At 41.7% G+C, this 16,187-nt stretch overlaps 1 protein-coding gene across 11 annotated transcripts in view; it reads left to right on the top strand.

Moving 5' to 3' along the window:
* Nucleotides 1–15,702, top strand: part of PSME3IP1 (proteasome activator subunit 3 interacting protein 1) — a 33,399-nt gene extending 17,697 nt beyond the window's left edge. For all 11 annotated transcript variants that reach the window (XM_063654304.1, XM_063654305.1, XM_054454990.2 and 8 more), the window contains 3 exons: nucleotides 1,271–1,403; nucleotides 4,429–4,493; nucleotides 13,667–15,702. In XM_063654304.1, the coding sequence (XP_063510374.1) occupies nucleotides 1,271–1,403; nucleotides 4,429–4,493; nucleotides 13,667–13,884 (416 nt within the window). In that variant the 3' untranslated portion in view covers nucleotides 13,885–15,702. The remainder of the gene's footprint in view (nucleotides 1–1,270; nucleotides 1,404–4,428; nucleotides 4,494–13,666) is intronic.
* The last annotated feature ends 485 nt before the right edge of the window (nucleotides 15,703–16,187 follow it).

Here is a 16,187-nt window from a genome sequence, read left to right as displayed (position 1 = left end):
ATGAGTATTAACATTATCTGTTTCCATGATGACCCTAAAAACATTAAATTCATTAAACTCAAAATAGTACTAAGCATTATATCTAATTTCCATTGCATACTGCAAATATTTAAGGTAACTTGTGCCCGTAAGAACAGAGTTACTTGCCTGGAGAGTGATTAGAATTAGAATCTTAGGATTTCTGGAACTCAGTTTTCTGCATTGTTCAAAGACGCGTAGACAAATAACCTTAACCATACATCCTCTACTTCCACCCACCTCTTTGGGCTGATAATTCATGCTTCTTAGATTTCCTGGGCACTAGATGTCACTATTGTTCCAGGCACTACTGCATCTTAAATAAGGACTTGCATCGTGTCAGAATACTTATCTGTTGTCTAAGACGTTTCAAGAGAGGGCATAAAACGGAGGGAGAAGTGGAGGGAGAGGAGGGAGGGCTGGTGGAGGGAACAAGTGAAAGTGACCTCCCCGACAAAAATATGGGGCCTTTCTTCACTTCAAAAGAGTAAAAAGTTGAGAGCCAGAGATTGGCATCAAGAACAAAAAACTGATGTTACAAGCGAAACTGGTCATGCTTTTAAAAATAGCTTTTCAGTTCTTGTATAATATGCACAGGATTTCTCATTAAAATCACCTTTGATCGTTTCTTGGCCTTTTGGCTAAGATCAAGTGTAAAATCACCTTCAGAGAGTGTTTAAAACAAACTCCCGGGCCTCTAGAGGTCTCATTCAGTAGGTTTGGGGCAGGGAGGGACTTGACATGTTTAATGAGCCTTGGGGTGATTCTGATGTTTCCTTGCAGCAGTGGAGCAGGAGTTAGTCTTCGTGATGTCTAAGATTAATTGCTACTGATAGTCATAACAACATTCTGCAAAATTTGATTTAACCCTTGAAGGGGGAAGCATGTTTTCAGGGAAGCCACATTTTTTTCTCTGTTTTCTTTATATTCCTTAAGATCTTTGTTTTCCTCATCAAGCATGATATTGGCCATGTCCTTGGTAATAGTGGGTTTTGTGGCTATGCGCAGATTTTCATTGAGAATCAGAAGAAAAGTTTGCTTATCTGTATTATTTTGGGCTTTATATGCTGTCTACCTTCATGATCTCTTTCATTTATCTTTGAATTGGCTGGATTTGACTGGCAGAATAAAGAAGGGTGGGGCATTTATTTAAATAAGTAGGCCAGACATTACATAGCACAGCCGAAGGGCTAGTGGGTTATATTTGTTGTCTTCCCTTTTGCTTAGTTTGACCCTTAACTGGTAACTCACAATAACCTCAAGAAGGTTGGAATTTCTCAAGAGAACAAGAAGGAAGTGGAAAAGAAACTGACTGTGAAGCCTATAGAAACTAAGAACAAGTTCTCCCAGGCGAAGCTGTTGGCAGGAGCTGTGAAGCATAAGAGGTCAGTCAGCACTCACACAGCTTAAATTTCGCTCTGACCGCGTACTTTGAAACACCACTTGTAATGGAAGCCAGAGCCAACGCTTGCCTCGCGTGAGTCCGGGTGAAGTTCCCTTGGTGTGCTCACCTATCTCTCTCTCCCTTTCCAGATTTGGGGCCTTCTATAGGCTTTGACCCTCGTCTCTCTGATCATTTATTCAACAAATATAAATAATAGCCACTCTTCAGTGGAGATCTGCCACACCAGGCATTGTGTTAAGTGCTTCCTCTGCATAATCTCATGTATTCTTCAACAATCCTATGAAGTACAATTATAATCCCTGTTTTGTAGATGAGAAGACCAAGAGTTTGAGAGGTTGAGACCCTTCTTTGTGCAAGATCATAGAGAAATAGAGAGCTAGAGTTCATTATTTGGGCTTCTGTCTAGACAAATGAGGTAGTTAGTCTTGTGAAAGGATCTGTGTAGGGTGTACTGAGAGCAAGGAGGAGGAGCATACAATGCTGCTTGGAGGGTGTTGTGTGCATCTTCATGTTGGGGAGGTTGGGGGAAACCACTGGAAAGATGCTGATTAAGTAGGACAACTAGGGCTTTGACAAGCAACAAGGGAGAGAACAGTCTAAGCAGAGGGAATAGCTGCTGCAAAGGCATCCTGTCCTGAAAGAACATGGCAGCCCTGGCAGGGTTACAGATCTGGCTGTGGCTAGGTTTGGATTGATGTGGAAGTGATAGCACTGTCTCAAGGCTATGATAAGTTCTTTGCTATGTTTGCTCCTCCCTTTCCAAATTCTGAAATGGCATCAGAGTGATTGAATCTGGTCATTTCGATTTGACCCAACAGACTGTGGGCGAAATGATAAGTTTAAGTGCAGTCTATTAGGAAAATCAATATGATATATTGGCAACCAGCCATATGTTTTGAAGGGAGTGTATTGATGCAGTCTTGTGGTTTGGCACACCACCCATCTGCTGCAGATGTTCTTAGGAACACTGCCTACATGTAAAAATGTCATGCTGGTATAGCAACAGAGGGGAGGAGTTATCCTGAGAAGGGCTCGCTACCCAAACCATGAATTATTCCTGTCAAGTTCTCACATAAGCTTTCCTGCAAGACTAGGGACTCGCAGGATTTGGACCTGGGTCAGTTTTACTGGAATATGCCAAGGGAGGGCTCTCCAGGTGATCAATTTGTTATCCCTTGAGACTGCTCTTGGTGGTCGCAGAATGGGTGTTATAACTGTCTCCCTTAGTTCTTAGATCACCTTTAGAAAAGGCTCTGTAGTAGCGTATTTGGTGACCTGCATATAACCCCTTTTGGGTTTTGAAACAACATCATTTAATGTTTCTTTGTGTAGTAAGGTAGTCTCCTGGGGCAGGAGTTCCTAATCTGTCCGACCCTGAGTTTATTGGAATCACCTGGGAGTTTGTTAATAATTTATATTCACAGGCCTCGCACTAATTCTGGTTCAGTAAGTTTGAAGTGAAGTCTGGGAGTCGTAGTTTTCAAAGTTCCATGAGTGATTCTGCTGCCTGGTGAAGGTCTGGAAGCCATTGGCATGTATATGTCATGAAGCATAAGAACAAAACAAGCAGCAATTTCTTACCTTCTTCAGAGGAATATTCTTTACTCTCTTCTAGTTTATTCTTTTATTTATTGTTAGAAAAAACTGTCAGATACCTAGTTCATGAATGTGCAGCCTTTTTAGTTATAAGCATCTGAAGCTATAAATTTTCCTTAACTTTCATTGTATGTAAGTTTTATATTTGCTTCTAAGTATTTTAAAATATCCGTTATGATTTCTTCTTTGACTCAGGAATTATTTAGAAATGTATTTTTTAAATCTCCATATTGAGGTAACTATTTCAGTGAGGGGGAAGATAAGCCTTCCCCCTCGCCACACGTTTTAACACCTTATGATGAGATATATATATATATATATATATATATATATATATAAAACAGTGTCTTAGAGGCTGCAAAATATGTTTCTCTTTTGTCATTGATTTCCAACTTAATTGCATTGTGGTTTTGTATACTCTGATTCTTTTTTCTTTTTCTTTTTTTTTTTTTTTTTTTTTGAGCTGGAGTTTCACTCTTGTCGCCCAGGCTGGAGTGCAATGGCACGATCTTGGCACACCTGTGCCTCCCGGGTTCAAGCAATTCTCCTGCCTCAGCCTCCCAAGTAGCTGGGATTACAGGCATGCATCACCTTGCCTGGCTAATTTTGTATTTTTTGTAGAGACAGGGTTTCACCATGTTGGCCAGGCTGGTGTCAAACACCTGACCTCAGGTGATCCGTCCGCCTTGGCCTCCCAAAGTGCTGGGATTACAGGCGTGAGCCACCGCACCCGGGCCTCCCACATAACTCTTAAATGGAACCTGCTGTGCACTCCCTGCAAGAAAATACACACAGTAATGTCCCCAGTCTTAGAGGTGACTTCAGTATGGTCTGTTGAACACCACAAACTAGACGTTATTTTTTGATACAGTATTTGTTTAGATTTATGTTTGTGTTTGCCAGTTTATTTATTCACCACCCCTTCCTTCTGGGACCCCTTCCTTCTGTGATCATTTCTTTCTTCATTGAAATATATTCCTTATACATTCTTTTAGTGAAAATCTTCTGGGTGACTCTCAGAATCTCTAGCATGTCACTAAAGATGTTTTCTTCAATCTGTAATTACTAAATGTTTGTCATTTATGAACATGTCTAAATATTCTTGAAATCCATCTGTGGTTCTAACCAATTTGAGTGATAAAGACGGCCAAGAATCTGAAGTTGAAGTGATGCTTGAAGATACAGTGCTTTATTTCCTGGATTTGTCAGGAGTTTAAATTGTCTTTATGACTAATGATGCAATTGGAAAGAGATTAAGAATCTGAAATGAATACTTTTCATTCATTTTTATCATCCCAGCCTCTTGAGACTGCCTAAGACCCATATAAATAGTTATTGGAGCTGCTGATTCCCTAAGCTTTGATCCGCAAGATTGGACATGGCTCAAGTTACCATGTGTTTTGTTACAGCTCAGAGAGTGGCAACAGTGTGAAAAGACTGAAACCGGACCCTGAGCCAGATGACAAGAATCAAGGTGGGTGCCAGCCTTGATTACTTCCTTGTACTCAGAATACACATGAACCACAGTAAAGGGCTGTAATGCATTGCTTCTGCAAATGAATACATTTCTGTCTTCAAGCAAGCCTACCTACACTTAATTTACCCAACTTTTTTATGCCAGGCAGGATTTTATACCAGGCAAGAGTTTATACCAGGCAGGATTTTATACCTGCAAAAGTTATTATATTAGAAACCAGTGAAACTGATCAATGAAAATAGTACTCTCCCAGGAGTGCTTACCAGGCCCTGGTCATACCACCTCTGCTCACAAAAGGTGTTTTTCTGTTTCCCCCAAATGTCAGGTTTCTTGGTTTTACCTGGTTTGCTACCAATGGGAGGTAAATACCTGGCTCCTGCTCATTGTTGGATTGGATTGAGCCTAGAAGCTTAATACAGTCTCCAGGAGTATACGTCTTTGGTTTTTACCTTTATGTGATGAAATCTGCCTCTGTATTAAGAGGCAAGAACTTGTAAGTGAAGGTGAATGTTACTGGGGCTGGATTAGGGATGAGAAATTCGAGTGTGTTTTCAGTTTTATTCTAACTCCATGTGGGGATTGAGACTCTGAACTAAATTCCATCGATCAACAGGGCTTACATTAATTTCTCTCAAAAAAAAGATGATGCTTTTTAATATGCATCTACTAAGCACCAGTGGTGGTGGTCTGTTGCTGTTACCCTTTTGCTCTAGAACCTACTTTTAAAAAGAAGAGTCTGGGGGGTAAAAAAAAAAAAAAGAGTCTGCCTTTTACCCATATCCTCTTCCATCTAGTTCTCCTTAGAGGGAAACAGAATTATACTTTTTTTTTTTTTTTTTGAGATGGAGTCTCACTCTGTCGCCCAGGCTGGAGTGCAGTGGCTCAGTCTCAGCTCACTGCAACCTCTGCCTCCTGGGCTCAAGTAATTCTCCTGCCTCAGCCTCCCGAGTATTTGGGATTATAGGTGTGCGTCACCACACCTGGCTAATTTTTGTATTTTTAGTAGAGACAGGATTTCACCATGTTGGCCAGGCTGGTCTTGCACTCCTGACCTCAAGTAATCTGCCTGCCCCGGCCTCCCAAAGTGCTGAGATTACAGGAGTGAGCCATCAAGCCCAGCCACATTTCTTATGTAGCCATCAAGAGCTATTATATGCATGTGCAAGCAATTGTAAATATGTATCTTTTAAATGCTTTATTATGGATAATTTAAGCAATATTCAGAAGTTGGGATAAGTATAATAAACCTCCATTACCAAGCTTCACTGATTTTTTTTTTTCTTTGTAAGGTATCTCCTACAGGAAAGACCGTCAACAATTTTTTTTTTTTTTTTTTTTAGATAGGTTCTTGCTCTGTCACCCAGGATAGAGTGTAGTGGGGTTATCTTGGCTCACTGCAGCCACTGCCTTCCTGGTTTAAGCAATTTTCATGCCTCAACCACCCAGGTAGCTAGGACTACAGGCATGTGCCACCACGCCCAGCTAATTTTTGTATTTTTAGTAGAGACGGGGTTTCGCCATGTTGGCCAGGCTGGTCTCGAACTCCTGGCCTCAAGTGACCCACCTGCCTCGGCCTCCCAAAGTGCTGGGATTGATTACAGGTGTGAGCCACCACACCCAGTCAGCAGTTTTAATACATAGCCAATTTTATTTCATTTATATCTCTCAACTGTAATATTTTGTGACAATTCCAGACATATCATTTCATTCATAATTCTTAATATGTGTCTCTAGCAAATACAAGTTCTTATTTTGTTTCTTTGTTTTAACAATTACAATACCATTATATTAATAATCACAGGCCAGGCGCGGTGGCTCATGCCTATAATCCCAGCACTTTGGGAGGCTGAGGCGGGCAGATCACCTGAGGTCGGGAGTTTGCGACCAGCCTGACCAATATGGAGAAACCCTGTCTCTACTGAAAATACAAAATTAGTCGGGCTGCTGGCTATGCCTGTAATCCCAGCTCCTCAGGAGGCTGAGGCGGGAGAATTATTTGAATCCGGGAGGCAGAGGTTGCGGTGAGCCGAGATTGTGCCATTGCTCTACAGCCTGGGCAACAAGAGCAAGACTCTGTCTCAAAAAAAAATAATAATAATAATCACAGTAATTACCAAATATTATCGAATATTAAGTTAGTATTTTCTCCAATTGTCTCAAAAAAGTTTTTTCTTTTTAAAAATTATGATCTTGGCCGGGCGCGGTGGCTCCCACCTGTAATCCCAGCACTTTGGGAGGCTGAGGCGGGTGGATCACGAGGTCAGGAGATCAAGACCATCGTGGCTAACACAGTGAAACCCTGTCTCTACTAAAAATACAAAAAATTAGCTGGGCATGGTGGTGGACGCCTGTAGTCCCGGCCACTCGGGAGGCTGAGGCAGGAGAATGGCGTGAACCCGGGAGGTGGAGCTTGCAGTGAGCAGAGATCGCGCCACTGCACTCCAGCCTGGGCAACAGAGTGAGACTCCATCTCAAAAAAAAAAAAAAAATTATGATCTTAGCAAGGACCAGACATTATATTTGGCTACCATGGCTTTTTAAAAAAAAGTATTGAGGTATAATTCACATACCATAAAATTCACCCTTTAAAAGGATACGACTCAGTGGTTTATATTTTTAAAAAATCAGTTGACCATAAATGTGTGGGTTTATTTCTGGACTCTCTTCTTCCACTGAGCTATATATGTCTATCTGTATGCCATTAGCACACAGTCTTGATCACTGTAGCTTTGGAGTAAGTTTTAAAATTGGGAAGTGTGAGTCTTCCAACTTGGCTTCTCTTTTTCAAGATTGTTTTGGCTATTTGGAGTCTCGAATTTCCATATGAATTTTGGGATCAGCTTGTCAGTTTCTGCAGAAAAGACAGCTAAGATTTTGATACAGGAATTGTTGGAATCTGTAGATTAGTTTGGCAATATTGCAATCTTAGCAGTAGGCTAATATACCTTTTAATTTGAATTTAATCTGTAAGTTCTTCCTTTCTAAATTTATATTTTGTTTTCTTTGTATTTTATTTGTGGAGAAACTGGGTCTTTGTTCTTTAGCATTTCTCTGGCTCTAGATTTTACTGATTGCGTCCCCATGCTGTTTCCTGCTACCTTGTGTTTCCTGTAAAATGGTAATTTGATCTGGAAGCTTGATCAAGTAGGTTTTTTCGGCAAGAATACATTATATACTGTTTTTATACTTTCATTGTTAGTAGTATTTTAATCTAACCTACTCTATTCATTGCTTAATTTAGCAGTTATTGCACCTTGGGAATCATTGCATAATTGGACATAGAGCACTTCCTCGTTCCTTTTTAAGGCTGTGTAGTATTGTATATTGCATGGGTATATCATTTATCCCACGTTTTAATTGATGAACACTTAGATTGTTTCCATTCTTTCCCTATTCTGGTGTTTCAGTAATAATCCTGCACGTGCATAATTTTTCACATGCACAGATCTATCAGGTTAAATGCTTTGAAGTAGACTTGATAGGTCAGAGAGGATATACATTTGTAATTTAGGTAAATATTGCCAAATTGCCCTTCAAATAAGTTATCCCAATTTATACTCCCATCAGCAATTTTGGAATTTTTCACTGACATCTTTTTAATAAATAGGAAACTTGCTTAAATAGGATAAATGTATACTGTATATGTGTATACACATACACACATAAAGCTTCATAAGAATGTTTTTCTTTTAATTAATATTTTTTTAGAGATAGGATCTCACTTTGTTGCTTAGGCTGTAGTGCAGTGACTATTCACAGGTGCAGTCATGGCACACTACAACCACAAACTCCCAGGCTCAGGTGATCCTCCCACATGAGCCTCCTGAGTAGCTGGGGTTAAATGCGCTTGGCATAGGAATCTTAAATGTATTTCTACAAGTAAACTAGTCGCTGTCTATATGGTACTTATTTCCTGGTAGGAACAAATGAATCAGTGGAAAGGAAAACTTGCGTGGATTTTTTAAACTATCTCAGGCAGACAGTTGTGTTTCAGAGCCATCTTTTTGTCATTCTAAATCCCTTCTTCCTACTCCTGCATTCTTGCAACAGAAACTAGGCAGGAAGTGTCCTCCTTTGCTAGGAATTAAGGCTCCACAAGAAGAACGCTCCCTGAAGCTTGCTTCAGCCCTGTCCTTAGCAGTGGGAGGATTTCCTCCTTGGGCCCCTATGACTCTGATAGAAATTCAGGCTTCCCCCAGCGAAGACTTTGAACTTAAGCACTGAGCAGAGCCAGTGAATGCACAAGTTGGCCCCATCTACTCCCAAGTCACGCATCTGTCTGAATACTAAGAACATTCTCTATTAGTAATTTTCTGTGTTAATTTAGTAGACAATGTGGTCCTGCAAATGCAGAAGTTGGCAGGAAACTTCACCAAATGGGTGAGATCAGAGGGCACCATTTTGTTCTCTTTGGACAGTTAACTGCTTTTGGAATGAAATTTGTCAGATTTGCAATCTCTTTTCTTTCTTGAAACCTCCTAGATAATTGGGGTATTTGGTCTTTTCACTTAAACTCTTCTGATGCCACAGTGGTCCAGATTCCTTGATTATATTTCTGTAGCTAACTTCCATTCTTCTGTTAAGCCAGTTCTCTACCCCCACAGGCACTCTAACTTTCATCCTTCTTTTCTATGTAAAATAGAACTTTAAATTCCATTTTCCCTTGAAATATGGTCATGTGCCACATAACGACATTTTGGTCAATGATGGGTGCATATACGATGGTGGTCCCATAAGATCATAATATCGTATTTTTACTGTGCCTTTTTCTATGCTTAGCTATGTTTAGATAAACAAATACTGACCATTGTATTACAGCTGCCTACAGTATTCATACAGTAACATGCTGTACAGGTTTGTAGCCTAGGAGCAATAGGCTATATACCATGTGGCCTACATGTGTAGTAGGCTATACCATCTAGGTTGTATAAGTATTCTATGATGTTCACAACAATGAAATTGTCTAATGATGCATTTCTCAGGTCATATTCCCATCATTAAGCAGGGGTGTCTGTACTTGATAAAATGAAATACTTCATTCAACAATTTCACATAAATTAGTTTTCTAGGTAACTGATCTATATATCCTTTTAAGGTTTTTTTGTTTGTTGGTTTGTTTTTTTATTTTGAGACAGTCTAGCTCTGTCACCCAGGCTGGAGTGTGGTGGCGCGATCCTGGCTCACAGCAACCTTCACCTCCCAGGCTCAAGCGATTCTTCTGCCTCAGCCACCCAAGTAGCTGGGATTACAGGCGTGTGCCACCATGCCCAGCTAATTTTTGTATTTTTAGTAGAGACAAGGTTTCCCCGTGTTGGCCAGGCTGGTCTCGAACCCCTGACTTCAGGTGGTCCACCTGCCCCAGCCTCCCAAAGTGTTGGGATTACAGGCGTGAGCCACCACGCCTGGCCAGTTTGTTTTTTTTAAACAACCAAATTTTTCTAACAGAATGCTGAAAGTATCATTCTATCTGGTATACATAAGTACTACAATGTATGTTTAAGTCATGAATGGTATAGTTTGATGTTATGTTCCAAATGTTAAAAGAGCATCACATTTTTATACCCCTTCCCCCCAAATTAGCCATTTGCAATGAAACTGTAAACTGTCTGACACATTTTCCTGCATTCTGATTTCTGACCCTTGTGAATGCAAGCCTGCTCTGAGCCAGGCCCTGTGCTATATGTCCTGGGGGTGGAATGGTGATAAAAGAATGCTTGCCTTCAAGGGGCTTACAGTTAGTGGAGAATACACACAAGCAACTCCTCTCATCTTCTACAGCCTTCTTAGCTTTAATACTGGGATGCTCTTGGGGTTACAGAGATAAATGAGACTATTCCTCCCTAGTTTAAGGGCTCAGGATGTTCTTTGAATTTTTGTATTTGCTTTTTTAAAAAATTGTCTACCCAAGCACAGCTGCATTTTAAAAAATTGTCTGAATTGGTAATATATGCACATAATAAAACATTTAGGCCAGGCTAGGTGGCTCATGCCTGTAATCCCAGCACTCTGGGAGGCTGAGGCGGGAACATCACTTGAGCCCAGGAGTTTAACCTGGGCAGCATAGTGAGCCTTATGTTCTTAAAAAAAAAAAAAAAAAAAAAAAAAAGAAAAGAAAAGAAAAGGAAAAATTCAAAAGGGACAAAAGAATATGGAGTAAAAAGTAAGTCTCCCCCATTTTCCAGCCACTCATTTCCTTTCCCCTGAGCAGCCTCTGCTACCAGTTTTTTATTTATTGTTCTCAGACACTGACATGCATCTACATGGGCATGGCCACTTTGCCCCAGATTGTAACTTTCACACACTGTCCTGCTCCTTGCCTTTTTCATTTAGCACAATATCTTGGGGATCATTCAATAACAGTACACACAGAGATGCTTTCGTCTTCTTCTTCTTCTTTTTTTTTTTTTTTTTTAGATAGGTTCCCACTCTGTCACCCAGTTTGGAGTTCTGTGGTGCGATCATGGCTCACTGCAGCCTCAGCTTCCCCAGTTCAAGTGATCCTCCTACCTACCTCAGCCTCCTGAGTAGCTGGGACTACAAGTGTGCACCACCACACCTGGCTAACTTTTTGAATTTTTCGTAGAGACAGAGTCTCCCTGTGTTGTCCAGGCTGTTCTCAAACTCCTGGGCTCAAGTGATCCTCCTGCCTTGGCCTCCAAAAGTGCTGGGATTACAGGCATGAGCCGTTATGTTCAGCTACTTTATTCTTCTTCATGGTTGAATAGTAGTCCATTACTTAACTAGTCATCTATTAATGGACATTTTGGTTGTCAGTACTCTTTTGCTACTATAAACAGTGCTGCAATGAATGTTCTCTTATGAACATCATTTAAGTTCGAAGAACATTGCCAAATTTCTCTGTACTCCCTGAACAGCATATGAAGTTTGCTGTTCCCAACACGTTCCCTCCTAATATATTGTTTATCCCGTTATGTTTAAAATTTATCTGTTTCTTTTTCTTTGAGTTGTTCATGTTTTCCGTTCACTTTTCTATTTGGTTGTTGGTTGTTTTTTTAACAGATTTGGAAGAACTTAGTATCTTAAGGAAATTTGCTTTTATGATAGTGCGAGTATTTGCTCCGGCCTTGTTTTTGTAGCCTTGCTCTATCTCTGTAGCCATTGTCGGCTTTCATTTTACTTTTCTCCATCTCCGTGTTTTAACATTGCTTATCTTTGGCAGCTTCCTTTTCCCTTCTTAGAGCTTCTTACACAAACAAGCAAATACATTGATCTCCTGAACTTTGTGTGTGGGCCGTTTGATATCTCTTCTAACTGCTCAGTGGTATTGTTTGCTTACTCCTGGTTTCCTATACTTGGAACTGTGTATTCTTTTCACATTTACTTGAGGTGTCTGGGTAAATGAGGTGTTAGTGCATCTAAGGCAAAACCTTAGAAGGTAGTATGCTTGTCAGCCTGCGGCCACAAAATATGAACTCCAACCCTTACTCTGCAGTGAGCTCAGGTTATCATTTTAGTATATTCTCTTTTGATTCACGTTTAGTTTCACATTTTCTGCCCTAAGCAACCTACAACCTTGCCAAGTCATTTGACTTTCCTCATCAGTAAAATGGGGATAATGCCTATACATCAAGTTGTAGTGATTAAATAAGGCCGGAAACATTTCAGGGAAGAATGGAAGGGCTGGAGTAGAGTTCTTAACTTTTCCTTTAGTCTTCAAGTCCTGCATTTTCTTTCTTCCTCCTTCTTCTTTCTTTCTTTGTTTTGTTTGTTTGTTTGTTTTTTGAGACAGGGTCTTGCTCTGTTGCCCAGGCTGGAGTACAGTGGTGCCATCATAGCTCACCGTAACCTTGAACTCCTGGGCTCAAGCAATCCTCATATTAGCCTCACAAGTAGCTGGGACCACAGGCACGCACCACTATACCCGACTAGTTTTTTTTTTGTTTTTGAGGCAGAGTCTTGCTCTGTTGCCCAGGCTGGAGTGCAGTAGCGCGATCTCAACTCACTGTAACCACTGCCTCCTGTTGGATTCAAGCTATTCTTCTCCCTCAGTCTCCCTAGTAACTGGGATTACAGGCACGCGTCACCACACCCAGCTAATTTTTTGTACTTTTAGTAGAGATGGGATTTCACTATGTTGGCCAGGCTGGTCTTGAACTCCTGACCTCAAGTGATCCACCCACCTTGGCCTCCCAAAGTGTGGGATTACAGGCATGAGCCACTGCACTTGGCGCTGTCTAATTTTTCAAAACATTTTTTCGTAGAGATAGGGCCTCACTATGTTGCCCAGGCTGGTCTTAAACTCCTGACCTCAAGTGGTCCTCCTATCTCAGCCTCCCAAAGTGCCAGGATTGTAGGCATAAGCCACCATGCCCAGCCAAGCCCTGCATTGTCTAGATTGAGGTCTTTGTCATTGAGGTGGCAGAGTAACTGTGGGTTTCCTGTAAGAAAAAGAGTCCCAGCTCCTAGGTGACATTCTGCATGGCCTTAAAATGTTACCTGACAGGCTTCAGTTTTCTCATTTGTAAAAGAACACAACTGGAAAGCAAAGGTTGTGTTAAATTGGTTTCTGAATTGCTCCTCTCTCCCATCTGGGAAAAGCGGCCCTTCTTAATAAAGAACGTTATTCTGGTGAGTCCTTCTGGGCCTATTCTAGTCCAGGGGGCTACCCGATTTTTTAAAATGTTTAAAAAGAAAAGAATGTTGTTTTGTAGCTGATGTTTGGCCTTGAAGTTGTATCTGTGCTGGCTGGCTTATTGGTCAGTAAATAAGGAATGGTGTAATATGCTGAGAACTTAATGGAATTGTTAATATTGCTCACAGTGTCTCTCTTAATCTGTTTTCAGATTCTCACGGCTGTGTGAGCACAGGGAAATCAAAGCACTCTAGGCTACATTCCAGAGTAGCTTGTTCTCCAACTCGGATTTGATGGGGAACAAGAGAGTGTAGTCAGGCTCTGGGGTTAAAAAGACCTTGATTCAAGTCTAAGCTCTGCCCCTTTACTTTCAGAAGTCCTTTCACCTCCTGGAGCCTCCCTTCCTCCTTCAGTTTCCCCATCTTTAAAACGAGGGTGATGATAGTATTGGCTGCATAGCGTTGTTCTAAGGCTCCTCTGTGGGAAAATCCCTTGGTACAGTGCCTGGCACATGGTAAGTCAGTCCCCAACTTTGGAAAAGCATGATGAAGTGACAGTCTTTCCCCTTTTATTGCAGAGCCCTCATCCTGCAAGTCTCTCGGAAACACCTCCCTGAGTGGCCCCTCTATCCACTGCCCCTCTGCTGCAGTCTGTATCGGCATCCTCCCAGGCCTGGGTGCCTACTCTGGGAGCAGCGACTCCGAGTCCAGCTCAGACAGCGAAGGCACCATCAATGCCACAGGAAAGATTGTCTCCTCCATCTTCCGAACCAACACCTTCCTCGAGGCCCCCTAGTTTCTCTGTCCCTACACAGGGAGCTCCTCCCCAAGGGTAGATCGGACCGTTCACGCTGCCTATAGGCATTATGTCCCTCAAAAAAACTCCTTTGCCTGCATCCTGTGCACAACATGACATTTTTAACCAATCCAATCTAGAAATGTGCCAGAATCCACCTGTGGCCCGAATCGTGTTTGGTTTCTCTTTCTACTCCAGTGCAGATGACCAAACCTGTCCTGCTGCCACTTTCCTCACTGATATTGGGAGGAGGGCAAGGCCCAGCCGAAGTTCCACTAAAAATGCCCTAGGAGACTAGGCACTGGCTGGCTTGCAAAGGGTTTGGGTTTTATTGCTTTCTGTTTGTTTCTTTTCCCGACAGCACAGAGAAGTAAGGGCAGTTATTGGACAGGTGTTATTTAAACATTCTATTGTAGATGAATGTGTTGTTTGGTTCTACTGCATTGTGGAGCATGCGGGGGAAGAGAACTGACCCAGGTGATGAAATGGTGCCCTTCCCTGGAACTAACCAGTCCTTGATGTTGTGTGACTAAGTAAAGATGATAAACCCCATCTGCTGGGGGTGTCACTTCACACTCGGCATGCATTGTGAAAGCTTTCCATACCCTTGGCCATTCCCTCTCTCCTCTGTCTCCAACCCCATTTATGCAGGAAGGGATTGCTAACAAGAACGCTTCCATCTCAAACCTTTTCTCTGCCTGGGAAATTATTTTATGTTTGTTTTTGAAATAAAGGATTTAGTTTAAGATTCTAAATTTTAGAGAAACAAATGTAGGCCTTGTTTACTAATAGCCAGACAACAGAACTGTGGGTAGGTATGTTAATGAGATGACTTATTTCTGGCAGCTCCTGGAATCTAATATTGTAAATGAGTGGGACACACTTGCATATTGTGACTGTATTCTCTTGAGGCCCTTCTCTGTTTAATGCATATTATACTTGTGTTTTTAACTGTGGAATCTATTTCTAACCTAAAGGTGCTGCCCTAGTACTTTTCTTTGCTGCCCCTGCTGCTCTTTTTCCTTTCCAAACAGCAACTCTGAGGCCATGAGCAGCCAAAAACTAGAGGTACTGCTCCACCTCGTCTCATAAAGGGAAATGTGCTCATCCCTTGGATTCTGGGGGAGGGAGAGGGAGATGGTGTGGAGGCCTCAAGGACAGAGATAGACATGAGCTTTGACAACAGTCTGTAGGCTCTCCTGCTTTAGAATAAGCGTGTACCGTTCTTTATCCATTCCCCTTATTCCTATGTCAATTGTTTTTACTTTCTTGGGTGTGAGACTGAGCGAGACACACACAAAATGTGTTGACACTGATGCCAGCAGGCAGAGCAGCTACTGACTTTGAACGTGGGCAGAGAGGCCCCTGGATGTCATCCAGCCCACTCCTTTTCCCCTTCCAGTGCAGTGACACTCTGGTGCCCGTTGGCAGATGGCTACTTCCCTGCACCCATAACTGATGCTTTGTGAATTCTTCCTCCTTTTCAGAACTACTCTGTGCTAATTGCTCCTGCCAGTATGGGCGCATCATCTCCATCCTAACAAAGAAGACATTTAGGTAAAACTGTGTAGGCACCTTCTGCTTCTCTGCTTCATTGTTCCTGTGATAGTCCTGTTGTTATTACAGCATGTACCCAAAACAGCCTCACATTGTTACAGGAGGCAGGCCAGGGCATCAGTCACCATCTTTATGTGGCATGACTCTTAAGAGGCCATTATTGTACCTCATGGCCTCTTGATGTGGAAAGAAGTTGACAAAGGGTTGCAGGGTTTAAAAACATACATTAACATGAAAGCTAATAAACCTGTCAGAGAACAAGATCTTGTTTTTCCTCTACTGAATATTGTGCTTCCAACTGTCCTCGTGTCTCTCAGCTAGATTGTGTTGAGAAGGTTGAGTGAGACTCTTCAGACTGTGACTTATCTTCTGGTGTCTCAGGAGAGACTGAGAATCACTGGTGATCATTGCGTCATATTCCATTGTACCCATTAGCGCAGAGCTGTGGAACTGAAACAGCTTCTGTAGAAACCACAGCTAACAAAGTAGCGTCTGATCTGACCAACAGAGGAAGCAGCCTTGGAAAGTATCTAGTGTGGACCTTGAAGTTCAAACCCAAAGGAGAATAGAATAAACAGGGCTGGAAGGAAACACTGCTTTAAACTCTAAAGTGTAGTACTCCTGCCTTAATAATTGGGATTTTATAACTGGGTAATTACGGGACAAAAACAAAGTTTGGCATGGGTTTCTTTAAGCTCGCTTACTTTGTCCTGAGTGGTAGGATTCTTACAATTCTCCAACCATGT

The sequence above is a fragment of the Pongo pygmaeus genome, chromosome 18 (assembly GCF_028885625.2).
Source record: "Pongo pygmaeus isolate AG05252 chromosome 18, NHGRI_mPonPyg2-v2.0_pri, whole genome shotgun sequence".
NCBI lineage: Eukaryota > Metazoa > Chordata > Mammalia > Primates > Hominidae > Pongo > Pongo pygmaeus.
Note: the sequence above shows the minus strand (reverse complement) of the source record. Positions and strands in the feature narration are given on the sequence as shown.